Here is a 17,275-nt window from a genome sequence, read left to right as displayed (position 1 = left end):
ATAACACACATTCCCTGCTGTGTGATCTTAGGCAAGTCACTTCACTTCTCTGGGCCTCAGTTGCTTCATCTGTCAAACAGGGATTAAGACTGCCTCAGATCCCAGAATGGCTTGGAATTACTATTCCTGGGAGACCACCCTGTTGCCTTGGCTTGATTGAAGGACCCCCCTCAACTTTGGAGAAAGTAGGTAGCATTCTCACTGGGGTCAATCAGTAATATCAAGCGCTCAGCAGCATGGTGCAGTGGATAGAGCACGGGCCTGGGAGTCAGAAGGTTGTGGGTTCTAATCCCAGCTCTGCCACTTGTCTGCTGGGTGACCTTGGGCAAGTCACTTCACTTCTCTGGACCTCAGTTATATCACCTGCAAAATGGGGATTGAGACGGAGTCCCATGTAGGACAAGAACTTTATCCACCCCAATTTGTGTGTATCCACACCAACGATTAGTACAGTGCCTGATGCATGGTAAGCGCTTAACAAATGCCACAATTTATTATTATTGTGGAGTACTGTACTAAGGGCTTGGAAGAATACACCACAATAGAGTTGGTAGACACAGTCCCCGCCCGCAAGGAACTTACAATCTATACAGGGAGACAGACATTCAAGTGAATTAGGAATAAAGGCAATAGTCAAGTAATAGGGTTCCATCTGCACAGGCCAAGTGACTCTGGACTAGTGAACTGGGGCTAGGGTGAGCCCTCCTGACCAGAAAGTGAGAGTGGGGAACAGAACTTGCCTTGGGCTTGCCTTGGTAAAGTCAGTAACCCTTCAGGCTCCTAATGGGTCCCTGCAGGTTTCCCGGGGTGGAGGGCAGTCAGGATGAGTTTGGTCATGCGATGTAACCCCCAGGTCTCTTCCCCCACCAGGACCTGACCGGAGGAGAGTTTGAGGACAACCTGAAGACACTGTGCCTGCAGGAAGGACTGGATTACCACCATTTCAGCTGAGAACCACCAGGGGCTACCGGTCAGTCAGCCGGACGCTCCGCGGGATCCATCCTAGAGGTCATTCGCCGAAAACAAATGAGGCTCTGTTATCACCGATCTCTGAGAGGGCGGGAAAAAAGGAGGCATCGGGAGCTGGTTTCTCATCGAGAAATGAGCAGGCCACAGATTAATTAGCCCAGTCTATTGCAGGGCTGCTGGGACTGGTTCTGATTGCTTGGTCAACTGATTAGCCATTGGCTGGCAGGGCTTTCTGGGACAGAATAATTCCTGTGGGGCTTAGGGGGCAGGGGGATTCTAAGGTCCCTTGGAAGCCGGCTTTTCCAAGGGGGTTCCTTGGACCCTCCTTCTAAGCTGGCCAAAAGAGCAATCTATCAATTAATAAGTGGTATTGATTGAGCACTTAGTGTGTGCCGAGTACTGTACTAAGCAATTCGGAGTGTGCTTAGTCTAATGGAGGAGGCTGACAATAAAATAAATTATAGGGGAAGCAGCAGAAGATATGACTGTAATTTTTTAATGGTATGTGTTAAGCGCTTACTATGTGCCGGGCACTGTACTAAGCAATTCGGAGTGTGCTTAGTCTAATGGAGGAGGCTGACAATAAAATAAATCATAGGGGAAGCAGCAGAAGATATGACTGTAATTTTTTAATGGTATGTGTTAAGCGCTTACTATGTGCCGGGCACTGTACTAAGCAATTCGGAGTGTGCTTAGTCTAATGGAGGAGGCTGACAATAAAATAAATCATAGGGGAAGCAGCAGAAGATATGACTGTTATTTTTTAATGGTATGTGTTAAGCGCTTACTATGTGCCGGGCACTGTACTAAGCAATTCGGAGTGTGCTTAGTCTAATGGAGGAGGCTGACAATAAAATAAATCATAGGGGAAGCAGCAGAAGATATGACTGTAATTTTTTAATGGTATGTGTTAAGCGCTTACTATGTGCCGGGCACTGTACTAAGCAATTCGGAGTGTGCTTAGTCTAATGGAGGAGGCTGACAATAAAATAAATCATAGGGGAAGCAGCAGAAGATATGACTGTTATTTTTTAATGGTATGTGTTAAGCGCTTACTATGTGCCGGGCACTGTACTAAGCACTGGGGTAGGTTCAAGGTAATTGGTTTGGACACAGTCCCTGTGCTACATAGGGCTTCCAGCCTTAATCCCCATTTTACAGATGAGGTAAGTGAGAAAAAGAGAAGTTGACATAGCAGACAAGAGTAGAACCCAGTTCCTCGGACTCCCAGGCCCGTGCTCTGCCACACTACTTTTTGAAAGTATTCTGTTGATATGGTGGGTATCCATTTGAGGTGTTTGAGGCACTGGGAGGCAGGTACGGAATGTTTTTTCATTTTTGTTGAAAAATGGTCTGGGCAGTACAGCATGCCCAGCATCTGGGAGCGGAAAAGGCTGGACACGGGGAGGTCAACAAGGAGACCGTTGCAGTAGTCAAGACGGGCTGTGACAAGAACTCAGGCCAGTGAGCAGGTGAATGCCTTGCAGCTAGTGGTGAGAAGTATCTGCTTGATTTGGAATCTAAATGGACACCCATTCGAGGTTTTTAAGGAGTGGGGAGACATATGCAGAACAGACTTTTAGCAAAACGGGGGCAGTAGCGTCAAGTATGGACTGGAGTTGGGAGAGACTGAAGGCAGAGAGATCATTGAGGAGGCTAAGGCAGTAGTCAAGATGGAGTGGTAGTAGTTTGGATCAATCAGTAATATTTATCGAGTGCTTACTATGTGGAGAGCACCGTATTAAGATTGGAAGAGTGCAATATAACAGAATTAGTGGACGCATTCCCTGCCCCTAGCGAGCTGACAGTCTAGTCTACTTTAATAAGGTGTGAAAGGATGGACTCGGAGGAGCAGGTGATGGGAATAGATTTTGAAAAGATCTCTTGTGATATAGGTAAAGATGAGAGAGTTAATGAAGAGGTTGGGGGAAGGTGGGTGGATCAGAGAGGTACGCTGAGATTTGGGGGAGTTCTGTAGCCAGCCTTCCTATATCTGAGTTTTTTTGTCTTTTTCTTAATGGTATTGGTTAAATAATTACTATGTGCCAGGTATTGTACTAAGCAGTGGAGTAGTTACAAGCTAAACAGGTTGGACAGAGTCCGTGTCCCTCCCGGGTCTCACAGTCTTAATCCCCATTTGACAGGTGAGGTAACTGAGGACCAGAGAAGTGAAGTGACTTGCCCTTGGTCACACAGCAGGCAAGTAGCAGAGCTGGGATTTAAACCAAGGTCCTTCTGACACCCAGGCCCACGTTCTATCCATTAGGCCACACTGCTTCTCTTCTGGTTTCCATTTCCAGTCCAGACTCCCTGGGTCACACCTCTGCTTACAGAGCAGTCCTCGGCGCCAGGAAATTTCTAAACACAGATCACCTCAAATTAAAGTTTCTCAGGAAAGAAACAGATAAAAGATTAACATCGAATTGAGTAGTTCCCAATGGGCAGATCACAATTTCCAAGTCTGTCCAAGAGGCTAAAAACAGGTAAAGTGAAGCAACTTGACCTAGCGGATAGAGCCCAGGCCGGAGTCAGAGGACTTGGGTCCTCATCCCGGCTTTGCTGCTTGCCTGCTGTGTGACCTTACTCAAGTCATTTGACTTCTCTGTGCCTCAGTTTCCTCATCTCTAAATTGGGGATAAAATATCTATCCTCCCTCCTTCTTAGATTGTGAGTCTCACATGGGACAATAGGGAGTGTCTGACCTGATATGTACTGTATCTACCCCAGCGCTTAGTACAGTGCCCAGCACATGGAGAAGGATTAAGTACCACAGTTACTATTGTAAAGGGACACAGGAAAAGGCAGTAGGAGCAGGGCCCAGGTGGTGGCCGGAGATTTGGGGGAGTTCTGTAGCCAGCCAGAATCTGTCTTCCTGTCTCTGAATTTGTTTTTTTTAATATTTGCTAAGTAATTAATATGTGCCAGGCATTGTACCAAGCGCTGGGGTAGATACAAGCTAAACAGGTTGGAACAGTTCATATCCCACCCGGGTCTCACGGTCTTAATCCCCATTTGACAGGTGAAGTAACTGAGGCCCAGAGAAGTTAAGTGACTTGCCCGTGGTCACACGGCAGGCAAGTGGCAGAGCAGGGATTTAAACTAAGGTCCTTCTGACTCCCAGGCCCATTTTCACAGGCAGGGCTGTCACCGCAGAGCACCAGGACCGTAGGAGCGAGACTTCCTGACCATGGGCCCGGTCCTCTCGATGAGATGAAGACAGCAGGCTCAAGGGCCAGGCATTCAACCGCTCCTCTGACTTAAATCCCTTTGTGGCTGGCCGGTGGCCTCACTGGGGGAGGGGGACAGGTCTGCTTGCCCCCATTTCTCCACCCTCAGTTTTGTTCCAGGCCTTTTGCTTCAGGGTACGACTCCCTCATTGAGATTTTCTGGACTCCTGGCTGTAGCACTTCGAACGACAGAGCAGACTTTAGGCTTTCTTCAACACCAATCAAAGTGAACGGTTGGTATTGTAGCTACCCCGGGGCTGAGCACAGCATTTGGCACCGAGTAAGTGACAGATACCACCACCATGATGATGATGATTGTTATATTATGGATTACTTCCTGTAGGACAGCCAACACTGTAGTGGATTTCTCAGGTTTGGCTGTGTACCGTGTCTGGAATGTACCACTAGAGGAGGAAAGCTGTCTGAACACTCCCCTTCCACTAGGAGCTCTACCTTTCCCGGTTCTAACCCATCGATGGTATTTACTGAGCACTTACTGTGTGCAGAGCACTGTACCGAGTGCTTGGGAGAGAACAAAATGATAGAATTGGTAGAATTGGAGCTTATAGTGCAAAGGGGGAGACAGGCATTACTGTCAATAAATTACTTATATGTACATAAGTGCTGTGGGGCTGAGGGTGAAGTGAATATTGAATGCTTAGAGGTGCATAGGTGACAAGGGAAAAGAGGGTTTCATAGGGGAAGGTCTTCTTGGAGATGTGATTTTAATAAGGTTGTGAAGGAGGGGAGAGTGGTGGTGGTCTCTCAGCTGTGGAGGGAGAAGGAGTTCTGCGTCAGAGGAAATCTCCCTCAAGCTCAGAGGACAGGGATGAGGTAGATGAGACTGGGTTGAAATTGGTACTAAAACATTGCCAGCGGGCCTGATGTTTTTAATGTACGACTAGCAGGGTAGGAGACTTGACTTGCCTCTCTCCCCAGTCTGTGTTGAAGAACTCTCCGGTTTTTCAAGCGGGCCTTCAGCACTGGCCATTTGAAAGAAGTAAGTGGAGGAAAGGGTCTGGGAGAGGACATTACAGGTTTCCATCTTAGGCCGATCCACTCATCCGGGTCCCGGTCCATGCCCGCTGCTGGTCGTTCTGAGAGACTTGGCATGAGGTAAGCCTTTCTGGATGTCCCTCTCCCCGCTGGGCCTTCTCTCTCTCTACAGGGCCTCTGACGGGCCGAGGAGGCCTGTCTTCTGACCCCACGTGCTCAGGGGGGAAAGGGCAGAAAAGGGTCTTAAACAAGAATCTCTCTGGAGTAAAAGTAAGGGCCGGCAGCATTTCTGATGGCTGCTGCTTGGTCGTTGTTGCCGTTCCACATCACACTGGGTCAAAGGGGCAGATGCGGAATCCTGGCTGGGATTGTGTGTTCATGTGTGTGTCCCGAAAAGCACCAAAGGCTCTAACCCCAGAGTGACCCTCCGTTTCCGGGGCCGAGGGTCACGGACAACGCTCTGGCGACGTCGACTGAGCTCAGCCCCTCTGATGGACGACCCGGGATGGCTCTCCCGACATTCTGGATCATCGGTTGAAAAAGCCTCCGTCCTCCCAGATTCTCCCACAGGTTTGATTTTAACATTACTTCTTGGAGGAAGTCCTGCCACTAGAACATGTGCTTCAATCCATCGTATTTATTGAGTACTTACTGTGAGCAGAGCACTATACTAAGCGCTGGCCTGTGCTCCCTCCCACCCCCGCTGCGTCCTCAAGAGCCCTCCTGGTTTCCTGCTACCTGAGCCACTGCTGCAGTGCCCGGAGCCCCGAAGGAGGTAGGCATATGGTTGTTTCATTTTTCCAGGAGGGTTTTGAGGATGGAGAGAGCTGTGGGGTGTGTTGGGGGGGAATGTCAGGGGAGAAGAAGTGACAGTCTGGTTGGAGAGATGTGTTTGCCTTATTCAAATTTTGTGTCTATGATATTATGTTCCTGTTTTCTTTCCTTACCTGTAGCCATTGTTGGTTTTCAGTGTGTGTGTTTGACAAAAGGCCCAAATTTTGCATCTTTACTCTGGGGCCTGGTCACAGTGTTAGACTTTAAGGGTGTCATGCCACTCAGTTGATGTGTGGGGAGGGATGAAAACTGGCCCTGGAAACAGCTCTCTCCCTCCACTCCACCCCTTTCCTCCTCATGACCTCAAGTATTCAAGCAGTAGATCCCTGGGAGGAATCTGAATTACAGTACCAAGCTTCTTTAGGAAGCCTGTTCTGAAAAACTTTGGAAGATGAGTAATCCCCTGAGGCTGGGGCTGCTCGTTAGGGACTGGCAGCAGAGCCCAGAATCCTGAGTTGGCATCCCCCACCCTCCTCACCAGGCCTGTTACCAATTAGCAGTTGGTTCAGATGCTGCCCTGGCTTTGTTTTCCTTTTTCTGAATGAGAAGATCCCATCGCCTGGCCTTTTTTACTTCTGAGTCAGGTGAAGCCGGGAGGGGGAAAGCTCAGAAACCTTCAGCACTTTCCCCCTTTAGATGATGAACTCTCCAGCTCAGAGATGTCATGGGTCAGACCAGAAAATACCCAGCTTCCACCAGGACCGGGGATCTGACACTCCTCTCGCGGGATGACCGGGGCTCCTGTCAAGATGTTGCTTTTGCACTTGTTTTTGAAAAAACAAAATAAGGTCAGACTTTCTTTTTTTCCTCCCCTCTGCCTCAGAGTGAGCAGGTGCTCCTGAGTGATGTAGAATAAGCGTCTCCTCTTTCTCTAAGCTGGAAAGACCAACTCCATCCCTCCCCAGCTGGTTCCCCTCATTGCTTCTCCCTCCCCTACCTCCTGGCCAGCAAAGGACAGCAACATGCAAACATCAGCTAGAAGATTTTATAGGGCTTTCTCCTCCACGTTTTCAGCAGACAAGCAAAGCGTGAGCCCTTCACCCTAACACCAAGACCATGAAGACAAACTGCCATCTTGTGGCTACAGACGCTCAGTTTCGAAGGTCACAGAACAGACAGATGGCCTTTTTCACCCTGGACCTAGAGTGCAGGAAAGACCATTTTCCCGGTGGCTGCTTCTGGTGGTCCATGTGGCTCCGTGAGCTTTAGGGAAGTCATCTCCCTGCTTCCAGAAAGGGGGCTTCAACCAGATGAAGGCTGGGAGAGATGGAGAGACAAAGAGTCAAAGAGCTTCCCTTCTTGAAGGGGGACTCATCCCCCGCATGCCCACCCCTAAATCCCCTTTCTTCCCCCAGGATTGGGAACGAGTAGGGGCCGGATTTTGGAGTGAACGTTCAGGTCCACGGTCTCGGGAGTCGTCCTGGGAAAGTGGCAAGTAGGCTCAGCCTTGATTCGATAAGGGCTCTGGGGTAGATGATTGGGTTGGACACAGTCCCTGTCCTACATGGGGCTCACCATCTTAATCCCCATTTTACAGGTGCAGGAACTGAGGCCCAGAGAGGTGAAGTGACTTGCCTGAGGTCACGCAGCGGACAAGCAGGGGAGCCGGGGTTAGAACCCCGCTTTCCCCCTGCTGTCTCTGCAAATGGATCTGGCAATCAAGCGTCTAATGTATTTCTCCCTTTTTTCACCCCAAGGTCATCGGAGCCGGCACCTCCAGCACGACAGCTGCCACCCAAAGAAGAGTGAGAAAAGACCTTTGGCCGGGGACTCAGGTGTAGCGGCTGAACATGCCCATTTGTAGCCCGGAACAGGCAGGAGGACTACCTGCCCCCGGCTCGGGCAAGGCAACACAACTGGAAACAGTCCAGCGGGGATGTGGAAATGACCGCCCGCCGGGACAAAGGTAGGCCTGGGTTTGCCTTTGGGGGCTCACCTTGGACACCAGCTGGGGCTTGGGCACCTGCAGGAGGTCACACAGGTAGTTTCGGGGCCCCCTCACGACCTGCAGCTCGGCGTCCCTGTGTGGGGGAGAAGGCAGAGCTGTTAAGTGTCCCCACTGTGAGAAGGCAAGGGAGAGGCTGATAGTGGCTGAAAACGCAAGCGGAGCCAATTTCAATTGCCTCAGCACGTCTAGTCCTCCCGGTGGAGAGCGGGCTTGGCTGTTCGGATCCCTAGTTAAATCTCCCCTCTCTGAGGCTCTTCTTTTTGTCTCCCAGAAGCTCAAGAGGGGGAAATACTCGTTCAGAGATTTCATGCCAAGGTCATGCGAGAGCTTCGGCTGGCACGCTTCCAGTGGGGGATCACTCCTGTCGGCCGTGGACAGAGGGGTGGAACGTTCCACCTTCCCCCTCCCTCACCAACATGCACCCAGGTTGCCCCCCTCGCTCCCAGGACCGGTTCCAACGCCGGGGGTCTCTGAGGGCATTGCCCAGAGCCTGGTGGCTCTCACGCTCAGGGGAGCTGGCTCTGGAAGAGACTTGGCAGTTTATTCGGCAACCTTTCCCTGGGCCTGTCTGAGCAACAAAGGCTCTTTGTCCCGGCCAAAGTAATCCTTCCAGCCCTAAAACTCACAGTAGCTCCCACAGAGAAAACATCTCAAAAATGTGTATCCCGGGACCAAATATTTGAGATTGGTCGAGCGCCTGCTGCTTACCCCCTCCGACCCGCGACCCCCCCAGAGTTTATTCTGAGCCAGAGAGGGGCTGAAGGGGGAACTGACGCCATCTCCCCCTCAAAGCTCTGATCTTCTACCCCAACACAGTGACGCACCTACCGACTGCATCCTCCGAATCTTTAAACCCAGAGGATCGAGCCTGGACGGAGGGACCGGAACCTCGCTTGAGAGGACCAGGCTGGCCTGTACCGCTGAATCGGCCTCCTCGCTGACCTCCTGGTTTCCAGCCTCTCCCTTCTCCAGGTAATACCTGACTCTACTACCTGGATCGATTTTTCTGTAACATTGTTTTGCATACCTCACTTAGATGCTCAAAAGCCTCTGGTGGTTGCCTCTTCCTCTCGGAGCAGAAACTCCTGATCAATGGGGGCTTCCAAACAGTCCACTGGTGATCCTGATGGACCACTCCATCTCCTTCCCACTTCCCACTGCTCTTCTTTCCTGCTGCTGGCCTCTTACTCCCACCAGCTCCCTTGCTGGGAACTTCCTCCCAATTCACCGCCTGCACATCATAGCTCACCCTATCTTCAAAGCCCTTCTGAAATCACAATTATTCAACTGGCCTCTCCTGTATCACTTCTAATCTTGCCCTCTTCTATCTCCTACTTACCATCACTCTAACACTTCAGTGCTTCCTAAGTATACCATAGCATGTCTGTACATTTCTTTTACTTCCTCCTGGCTACAATTTTGATGTCGGCCTTCCCCAGCTAGACTGTGAGTAAACTCTAGTACTCACTCTCTTGTAATCTCCCAAGTGCTTAGTACAGTGCGCTGCACATAGTATGCACTCAAACAGGATTCATTGGTTGGCCAGTTGAGGCCTAGCCACTAGATAAAGCTATTTGTTTTTGACTATCTCCGTCTTTTGCTCATCAAAGCACTGTACTCTTCCAGGTGCTTAGTACAGAGCTCTGCCATCACCAACCAACCCATCAATGGGAATTATTGAGTGCTTACTGTATGCAGAGCACGTGGGAGAGTACAGAATACAGTGGAGTGGGTAGACGCACGATTCGCAAATCCCAGCCCGGGTTGCCGGGGGACGGAGGGAGGGATGAGGCATGACGAGCAAAGCTGAAGCACTGGTAAATCCTCCCTAATCTGGCCATGACTTTCAACCCCAACTGCTTTGACCGGAGCTGTCGGGGGAGACTGAGTTTTCCAGGACGCTTCCTGCCAAAGACAACATAGTGGCCAAGGGGTTTCCTTGCTCAAGGACCCCGCAGGAGTTGGCCGCTCCCCGAGAACGGAAAATACTCCCGGACAACTGTATCTCAAGGCCGACCGCCTCCTCTCTCCACAGGACTGGCCCAGGAGGGAATCATCGGATGAGGTGTCTACCTGTTTGCACCGCCGCTTCCTATCCGGCTCCCGGAGACGCCTCCTTACCAGGCTGTGTCGCTGAGCACCGCCATGACTTCGTCCGCGACGGCTGCGTCCACGACGTCGCTGTAGGTCAGTACTGTCTCGTACACTTGGCTGGCGGTCGCCATCCGGATCTAGAAGGTGAAGGGTCGATTACCCGGCTGAGCAGGGCCTTTCCCTCCTACATCCCCGGGTGGCCCGCGGCAGGGAATTTGGTTTCCCACATGTCTTCCTTCATTGTAGTAATAATAATAATGGTATTTGTTAAGCGCTTACTATGTGTCAAGCATTGTTCTAAGCACTGGAGTAGATACAAGGTAATCAGGTTGTCCCACATGGGACTCACCTCATCTGTAAAATGGGGTTTAAGACTGTAACTGAGGCGCAGAGAAGTTAAGTGGCTTGCCCAAAGTCACAGAGTAGACAGATGGCGGAGCCAGGATTAGAACCCAAGTCCTCTGATTCCCAAGCCCGGGCGCTTGCCACTAAGCCATGCTGCTTCTCCAGACTCTTAGTGCATTGTGAGCCGGGAAGGTGTCTACCAACTCTGTTATATCGTACGCTCCTAAGTGCTTAATACAATGCTCTGCATGCAGTAAGTGTTCAGCACTTACTATGTGTCAAGCCCTAAGGTAGACACAAGATAATCAGGTCCCACAAGGGCTGGCTCACAGTCTAAGTAGGCGGGAGAACAGGATTTGAATCCCCATTTTGTTGATGAGGGAACTGAGAAGCAGCAAAGTGGTGGAGGCTGAATCTGAACCTAAGTGCTCTGACTTCCAGGCCCCTGCTCTTTCTTCTAGGCCATGCTGCTTGGAGGGAAAGATCAGGTCTACCAGCTCTATTGCATTATACTTTCCCAAATGCTTAGTACAGTGCTCTGCACATAGTAAATGCCCAATAAATACCAGGAATTTTGATTGAAGCAGCACGGCCTAGTAGAAAAGGCATGAACTTAGAAGCCAAGAGATCGAGGTTCTAATCCTGGCTCCACCACTAGCCAGATGTGTGACCATTTCACTTCTCTGGCCTTCAGCTTCCTGCTACATGCTTAGATTGTGCGCACCAAATGGGAAGGGGATAGTGTCCGATCGTATCGTATCCACCTTTGGGCTTAACAGTGTTAGACACACAGTAAATGCTTAGTACATACCACAGTTATTATTAGTAGTAAAATGGGGACCGAATACCTGTTCTCTCCCCCACTTAGACTGTGAGACATCTGATTGCAATGTATCTTCTCCAGCGCTTATCACATAGTAAGTGCACAACAAACACCGCTATTCTTATTTCAAGCACTGCAGGAGAAATTTGATTGATGAGAGTCAAACACCGTTTGATCCCATCCCTCCTGGAGGCAGGGGGCTGGCTTAAATGACATCTTCAGGCCCCCGTCAGCTCTGGATCCTGAGGTTGGGCTCAATTGAACTCCCGCTTTGAAAACGGACACAGAGTGATAGTCATTCCAACCAACTTGTGTACACTGAGGAGCCAGTTTTACAAATTCCTTGATTCCCGGAATGCCCCGCACTACTCACAATAGGGAATGGGTGGCAGAGAAGAAGAAACAGCTGGAAGAACACTTTCTTTCTCAGCTCCCCTTGAAATTGAATCATCCCACAGAACCTGGAAAAACAAGACTCCGGACGATCGGTAATTAAACAATAACACCATAGGGCTTGTCAACTGAGAATTTCCAAGCAACGTTTTAGACCCCTTTGTGGGAGTCCCGAGAAGCCAGGATTTATCGGGGCAAATAACGGGTGAACCCACAATGCATTGGCCGTGTCTCCTTTTCTGAAGGGCTGTGGGAAAGCAAACATCAAGGGAAAGCAGAGACAATCTCAATAAAGAGAGGCAAACAATGCTTTGATACCGCCATGACACGCTTGGTCGACAGAGAGGGTGCCACGGACCTGGGAGCTGGCGACAGGCGGTTCCCCCAAAGTGAAACCAGATCTCCATCTTAGGAGAGGCTGTGAACTTTGCTCCGGGCTACCTATCTGTCTAGCTGGCCTGCATATAACCTTGAATCCTCTCCTCCTGGCATCCCCAGGAGGCTGGAACCCCGAGCGTCTTACGTGTAAAGTTGTCGTGCTTCCGCTGTGACTTCTGGTCCCAGTGTCCTCTGTATCTTGTAAATGGAACTGACTTTTCATTACTTCTCTAGACTGCTGGGGACAGGTAAGTGACTTTCCCAGAGGTGGGGCAAAGGTGGAACTAGAACACTCCCTCATTCCCTCTACACTGAGCTGGTTGCGGGCAGGAAATGTGCCTGCCTGTTTACTGTTCTATTGTACTCTCCCAAGCACTTAGTCCAGTGCTTTGCACACAGTGAGTGCTCAACAAATATGATTCAATGAATGATTCCCAGACCCAGGCTCTTTCCATTTGGCCACACCACCTCACGGGGATTAGGAGGGATGAAGTGGACTTGAGTTTACGGATATATAGCAGAGACTGGGATTTTCATTATTATTATTATGGTATGGGAATGTGTCTACCAACTCTGTTATCTCATCCTCTCCCAAGTGCTCAGTACAATGTTCTGCACACAGTAGGCCCACTATAAATACGACTGACTGATTGAACGAGCCCCCGGTTTTGAAATGCGAGAGTCGATGTCTTGTCCAGGTGAGGAGAGGCGGTAACCCTGGTGACTTACTTGGTTGCTGTGCATTCTCTGGGCTCCACAAATGCATTTATTCATTCAATCAATCGTATTTATTGAGAGCTCACCGCATGCAAAGCACTGTACTAAGCGCTTGGGGATTGAGACTGTGAGTCCTAAACGGGACAGGAACTGTGTCCAACTCGATTTGCTTGTATCCACCCCAGCACTTAGAACAGCGCCTGGCACAGAGTAATTGCTTAATAAACACCATCATTACTATTATCATCATTAGGACTGGCCTTCCTCTCCTGGATTCCCAACTCTACCTGCGTGAGCCAGCCAAGTGGACTTCCTCTGGACACTGGAAAGAAAGAAGCTGAGACAACACTCGGAAACCTCTGCTGACACCTGAAACTCTTTCCCCTGGTTTCTGCACCCCCACTACAGGTCCATCTGTAATTCCTTTTACTGTCTCCTGCTCTACTCTGGAAGCTTCTGCTGGGCAGGAATCCAGTCTGCCAACTCTATTACAGTGACTCTCCCAAGCGCTTAGTACAGTGCTCTGCACCCAGTAAGCCCTCAATAAATCCCACCAGTGGACTGATTGCAATATGAAGGTAGGACATGCTTTTTTTGTGTTCCAATAAGAACAACCCTCTCCATCACCAATGGTATTTATTGAGTGCTTATTGTGAGCAAAGCACTGTACTAAGCACTTGCGAGAGAGTACAATACAACAGAATGTTGATAGAGACATTTCCAGCTTACAGTCTCTCCTCACTGTGAGCCCCAGGTGGGACAGGGATTGTGTCCAACCTAAGTTCTTAACAAATGCTGTAATAATAATATTGAAAATCCCAGTGTCTAATAAAAAATCCACTATCTTGAGTCCACTTCAAATCCCCATGAGGCGGTGTGGCCAAATGGGAAGAACCCAGACCTGGGAATCATGAGGCCTGGGTTCTAGTTTCAGCTTTGCCCCATCTCTGTGACCTCATGCAAGTCACTTACCTGCTCGGTGCCTCAGTTGTCCCATCTGTCAAATGGCTCTAATAAGGTCAGCCTCTCTGACCTTCCTGTGGATGCTGTGTAATTGACCTGTGGAGACTCTGGGGCATTTATGCCCTCTACAGATTCTTCTGGCACAAAAGAAATAAAGTTTCAGACTCACACGGCAATGCTGGAGCGAAGTTTCTGGATGTCTTTGGACTTCTTGATTTCTTCTTTGCACAGGGACAGCAGTTTCAGGGGAAAAGGGTGGCTGAAAGGAAAAAACAATTAGCTTAGTAACAAGACATTCCTCTTCCCCCTGAGGTCTAATCACTTGGGCACCTTCTCTCCACACCTCACACCCACTTACGCAGATTAACTTACCTTACACTTACTAATTTATCTATTTATCCTGATACACTCTGTCCTGTTGCTCACTCAGATGCTTCCACTGGGAACTTGTGGGGACAACCTGGTCTTTCTGGCTGCCAGCCCCACGGCCTGTTCACTGGGCCCAGGGCAAGGGGCGAGTGATGAGCCGAGAACCACAAGCCTACACACCTCTGGACAGAGCAACGGGTGAAGGCTCCCACGGCTTTACCTCTGTGGCCTTGTAATTGCCACTTCGGAGTGGTGGGAAATGGGGAAATTCCCCACGGGTGACGTCCCAAGAGGACGGTGAAACCCGGTTATACCTACGCGTACCCAGCGCTTTCCTGGATGCGACAGGAACGAGCAATGTCCGTTTCGGAGAAGAAGGTCCTAGAGGGCAGGGAGAGGGGGCTGGAAAACGTCCGGGATGGCGGCAAAATGGGCAGGCCTCATCTGATAGATTCAATAAAGACTCTCCAACAAGGTCTCCCGGGTCTGAGTCGGTCCTTTCTCTCCTGGGCTTCCACAGGAGGTGGTTTTGCTGCTTCCTTTCCCTCAGCTATGCTGACCCTGCAGAGCTCATCCCGCCCTACCTCCGTGACTATCTCGGAGAACGGCCTCCAGACGGCTGTGGCTCACGCTTCCTCACCAATCCTTCACCCATGCCCGGGTGGATGGCGGGAGCCGCCTGCTCGCCGCCCCCGACACTTTCCCACGGCCCAGACGGAAGCAGCCGGGGGGCCGCCGGCCCCGGGTAACTCCGATTTACCGCTCCACGCGGAGCGGGGAGGCCGGGATGTTTACCATCCCCTTTCCGTCTCTGGCCTGCCGCTCCCAACCAGACCCTCCCGACCCGGGCCCACCTGTCGTCCGCTGTCTGTCGGAAAAGCGTGGAAAAATGAGGAAATGACAGGGAACGTTTGTGAACCGTATGCCGTTTCAAAAGCCTGGCCACCCTCGGTGAACCGAGCCCTAGAGAGTCCCCCAGGGAACGTCTCCATCGTTGGCTGGCGGGTGAGCAGGTGGTTCATTGGGAGCCTGGGCACCCGGAGAGGTTTCCCACCTGGTCCAGGTGGCCGGCGACAGGGCACGGGCCCACCCTCCTGACTAGGCCGGTGATGGCCATACCCCGGGACCACAGGTCACCCTGGGGGTCAGACCCCGAGACCGCTTCCCCGGACGGTGGGCTCCCTGGCCTGCTGGCCCTTGGAAATGTGAGCCACTGGCCGCGGCAGGACGGGATGGAAGTTTCTGACTGTAAAAATGAGCCCTCCGCCGAAACACCATTCCCCTACTTACTTCTCTTCAGCCGTCAGGATGTCAAAACAGCCATTAGCCAGCATCTGATCCAGCATTTTCAGGAGTGGGACAGAGACCCTACAGGGAGAGAAAGAGACAAGGTGAGGATGGTGTTGGACAGAAATTTTTCCCTTTTCTACATTTGTTGAGAGTTCTCCCAGCTCTGGAATGTAAGTTTCTTGTGGGTAAGGACAATGTCTACCAATTCTGTTGTACTGTACTCTCCTAAGCACTTAGTACAGATAAGCACTCAAATACCATTGGTTGACTGATTGAAATCAAGTCCCAGGCTTAGAATAGGTCTGGATGAATTCCCCGGTTAATGATAACTATAGTACTTGATAAGCACTTACTCTGGGTTAGGTATTTTGCTAAACGCTGGGGTACATAGAATGCAATCAGACCAAACCCCTTCCCTATCCCTCATGGGGCTGTCAGTCTAGGGAGAGGAAGAACGGGTATTTAATCACCATTTTACAGAAAAGGAGACTGAGACACTAAAATGTTAAGTGACTTTTTGAAGGTCACTCAGCAGGGTGAATCTGGGATTTGAATCCGGATCTCTTCTCTCCCAGGCCCGTGCTCTTTCTGCTAGGCCATGCCACTTCTCAGTAGAGAGGGAGTCAGCCTAATAGCATCCTTGGGAGCAGGGAATGAGCACTGGCTAGGCAGGGGGAGTGGTTGGGCCTCTGGGCCTCTATCCACAAAGCCCGGACACAACTCATCTCCACCACCCCGCTTCTGTCCCGTGGTTTGGATGAGATCCTGATTCCCACTCCAGCCGGACTGGTAAGGGACCAGGTAGAAAGGTGCTTGCCTCAGAAATGTGGAAACTGAGGAAACCAAATGGTTTCATGAACTTTCAGCTCGGAGGGCCTAAGGACCAGGAGATGAGGAAACTGACGCCAAGAGAAGTGAAGTGACTTGCCCGAGGTCCCATAGCAGACACGTGGCAGAGCCGGGATTAGAACTGAGGCCCCCTGACCAGGCCTGGGCTCCTTCTGCTAGGCTATGCTGTTTCTCCAAATCGATTGAAACCAAAGCCTTCTCCTTATGGGGATGTCTCCGCCTCACCCCTCCTGCCCCATCCGTCCGTCTCCAGTGGGCCTTGATGTTGGCATTTGGAGGAGACAATGGCCGCCCTGGCCCTGGCTTCAGCCCACGCGAAGGGCGGTCCCTTATCTTAGAGAAACAGCATGGCTCAGAGGAAAGAGCCCAGGCTTGGGAGTCAGAGGTCATGAGTTCAAATCCTGGCTCTGCCACATGTCAGCCATGTGACTGTGGGCAAGTCACTTAAGTTCTCTGTCCCTCAGTTACCTCATCTGTCAAATGGGCATTAACTGTGAGCCTCACGTGGGACAACCTGATTGCCCTGTATCTACCCCAGCATTTAGAACAGTGCTCTGCACATAGTAAGTGCTTAACAAATACCAACATTATTATTATTACCTGGGATTCAGGAGGTTGGCCTCAAACACCTGCAGCAGGGTCCCGCAGAAGTTGTCCAGAGCCGGCAAGTCGTTCTGGATCTTCTTCATGTACTCAAACAGACTCTGAGTTGAATATCTGACCTAGGAGAGACAGAGACATGTAGGTGAGACATGTGGGGCTGGCGGGAGGTTAGAAGCCAAGCCCGCCGGGCTGGGCAGATGGTTAGGACCACCTTTTGAGTTCCTCAATGGGTTGGACCATATATATTTATTTTCTCTAGGAGGAGCTTGGGAGAGTAAAATAGAGGAAGAAGACCCAAACCCTCAAGAATCTAGAAGGAGTGCGGCCCAGTGGATAAAGTATGGGCCTAGGATTCAGAAGGATCTGGGTTCTAATCCTGCCTCTGCCGCTCACCTGCTGTGTGACCTTGGGCAAGACACTTCACTTCCCCATGCCTCAGTTACCTCATCTGTAAAACAGGGATTACGACTGTGAGCC

The 17,275-nt window shown here is 50.7% G+C and overlaps 2 protein-coding genes and 1 long non-coding RNA gene across 9 annotated transcripts in view; 2 read left to right on the top strand and 1 right to left on the bottom strand.

Annotated features, from left to right (window-relative positions):
• Nucleotides 1-4,735, top strand: part of B3GNTL1 (UDP-GlcNAc:betaGal beta-1,3-N-acetylglucosaminyltransferase like 1) — a 255,370-nt gene extending 250,635 nt beyond the window's left edge. For 3 of the 6 annotated variants that reach the window (XM_039914221.1, XM_039914222.1, XM_029080080.2), the window contains one exon: nucleotides 871-1,430. In XM_039914221.1, the coding sequence (XP_039770155.1) occupies nucleotides 871-951 (81 nt within the window). In that variant the 3' untranslated portion in view covers nucleotides 952-1,430. Of the gene's footprint in view, nucleotides 1-870; nucleotides 1,432-3,113; nucleotides 3,132-4,104 lie in introns of those variants that run through there. The other 3 variants (XM_029080078.1, XM_029080079.2, XM_039914223.1) reach the window with 3 other exon arrangements.
• Nucleotides 4,736-4,776: 41 nt separating this feature from the next.
• LOC120638840 lies at nucleotides 4,777-13,863 on the top strand. Of its 2 annotated transcripts, XR_005660835.1 has the most exons (7): nucleotides 4,777-5,762; nucleotides 5,909-5,967; nucleotides 6,663-6,814; nucleotides 7,724-7,932; nucleotides 8,791-8,946; nucleotides 10,010-10,161; nucleotides 12,978-13,863. It is a non-coding gene; the product is annotated as an uncharacterized LOC120638840 (long non-coding RNA). The 2 variants fall into 2 exon arrangements; XR_005660834.1 differs by having other exon boundaries at nucleotides 5,909-6,814.
• TBCD (tubulin folding cofactor D) overlaps nucleotides 6,997-17,275 on the bottom strand; it is a 207,664-nt gene continuing 197,385 nt past the window's right edge. Inside the window, exons 34-40 of the mRNA XM_029080077.1 lie at nucleotides 16,796-16,917; nucleotides 15,347-15,424; nucleotides 13,857-13,946; nucleotides 11,610-11,697; nucleotides 10,096-10,205; nucleotides 7,963-8,047; nucleotides 6,997-7,283 (exon numbers count right to left, since the gene is read on the bottom strand). Of these exons, the coding sequence (XP_028935910.1) occupies nucleotides 7,269-7,283; nucleotides 7,963-8,047; nucleotides 10,096-10,205; nucleotides 11,610-11,697; nucleotides 13,857-13,946; nucleotides 15,347-15,424; nucleotides 16,796-16,917 (588 nt within the window). The 3' untranslated portion in view covers nucleotides 6,997-7,268. The remainder of the gene's footprint in view (nucleotides 7,284-7,962; nucleotides 8,048-10,095; nucleotides 10,206-11,609; nucleotides 11,698-13,856; nucleotides 13,947-15,346; nucleotides 15,425-16,795; nucleotides 16,918-17,275) is intronic.

This window comes from Ornithorhynchus anatinus, chromosome 15 (genome assembly GCF_004115215.2).
Source record: "Ornithorhynchus anatinus isolate Pmale09 chromosome 15, mOrnAna1.pri.v4, whole genome shotgun sequence".
Taxonomy (NCBI): Eukaryota; Metazoa; Chordata; class Mammalia; order Monotremata; family Ornithorhynchidae; genus Ornithorhynchus; species Ornithorhynchus anatinus.
Note: the sequence above shows the minus strand (reverse complement) of the source record. Positions and strands in the feature narration are given on the sequence as shown.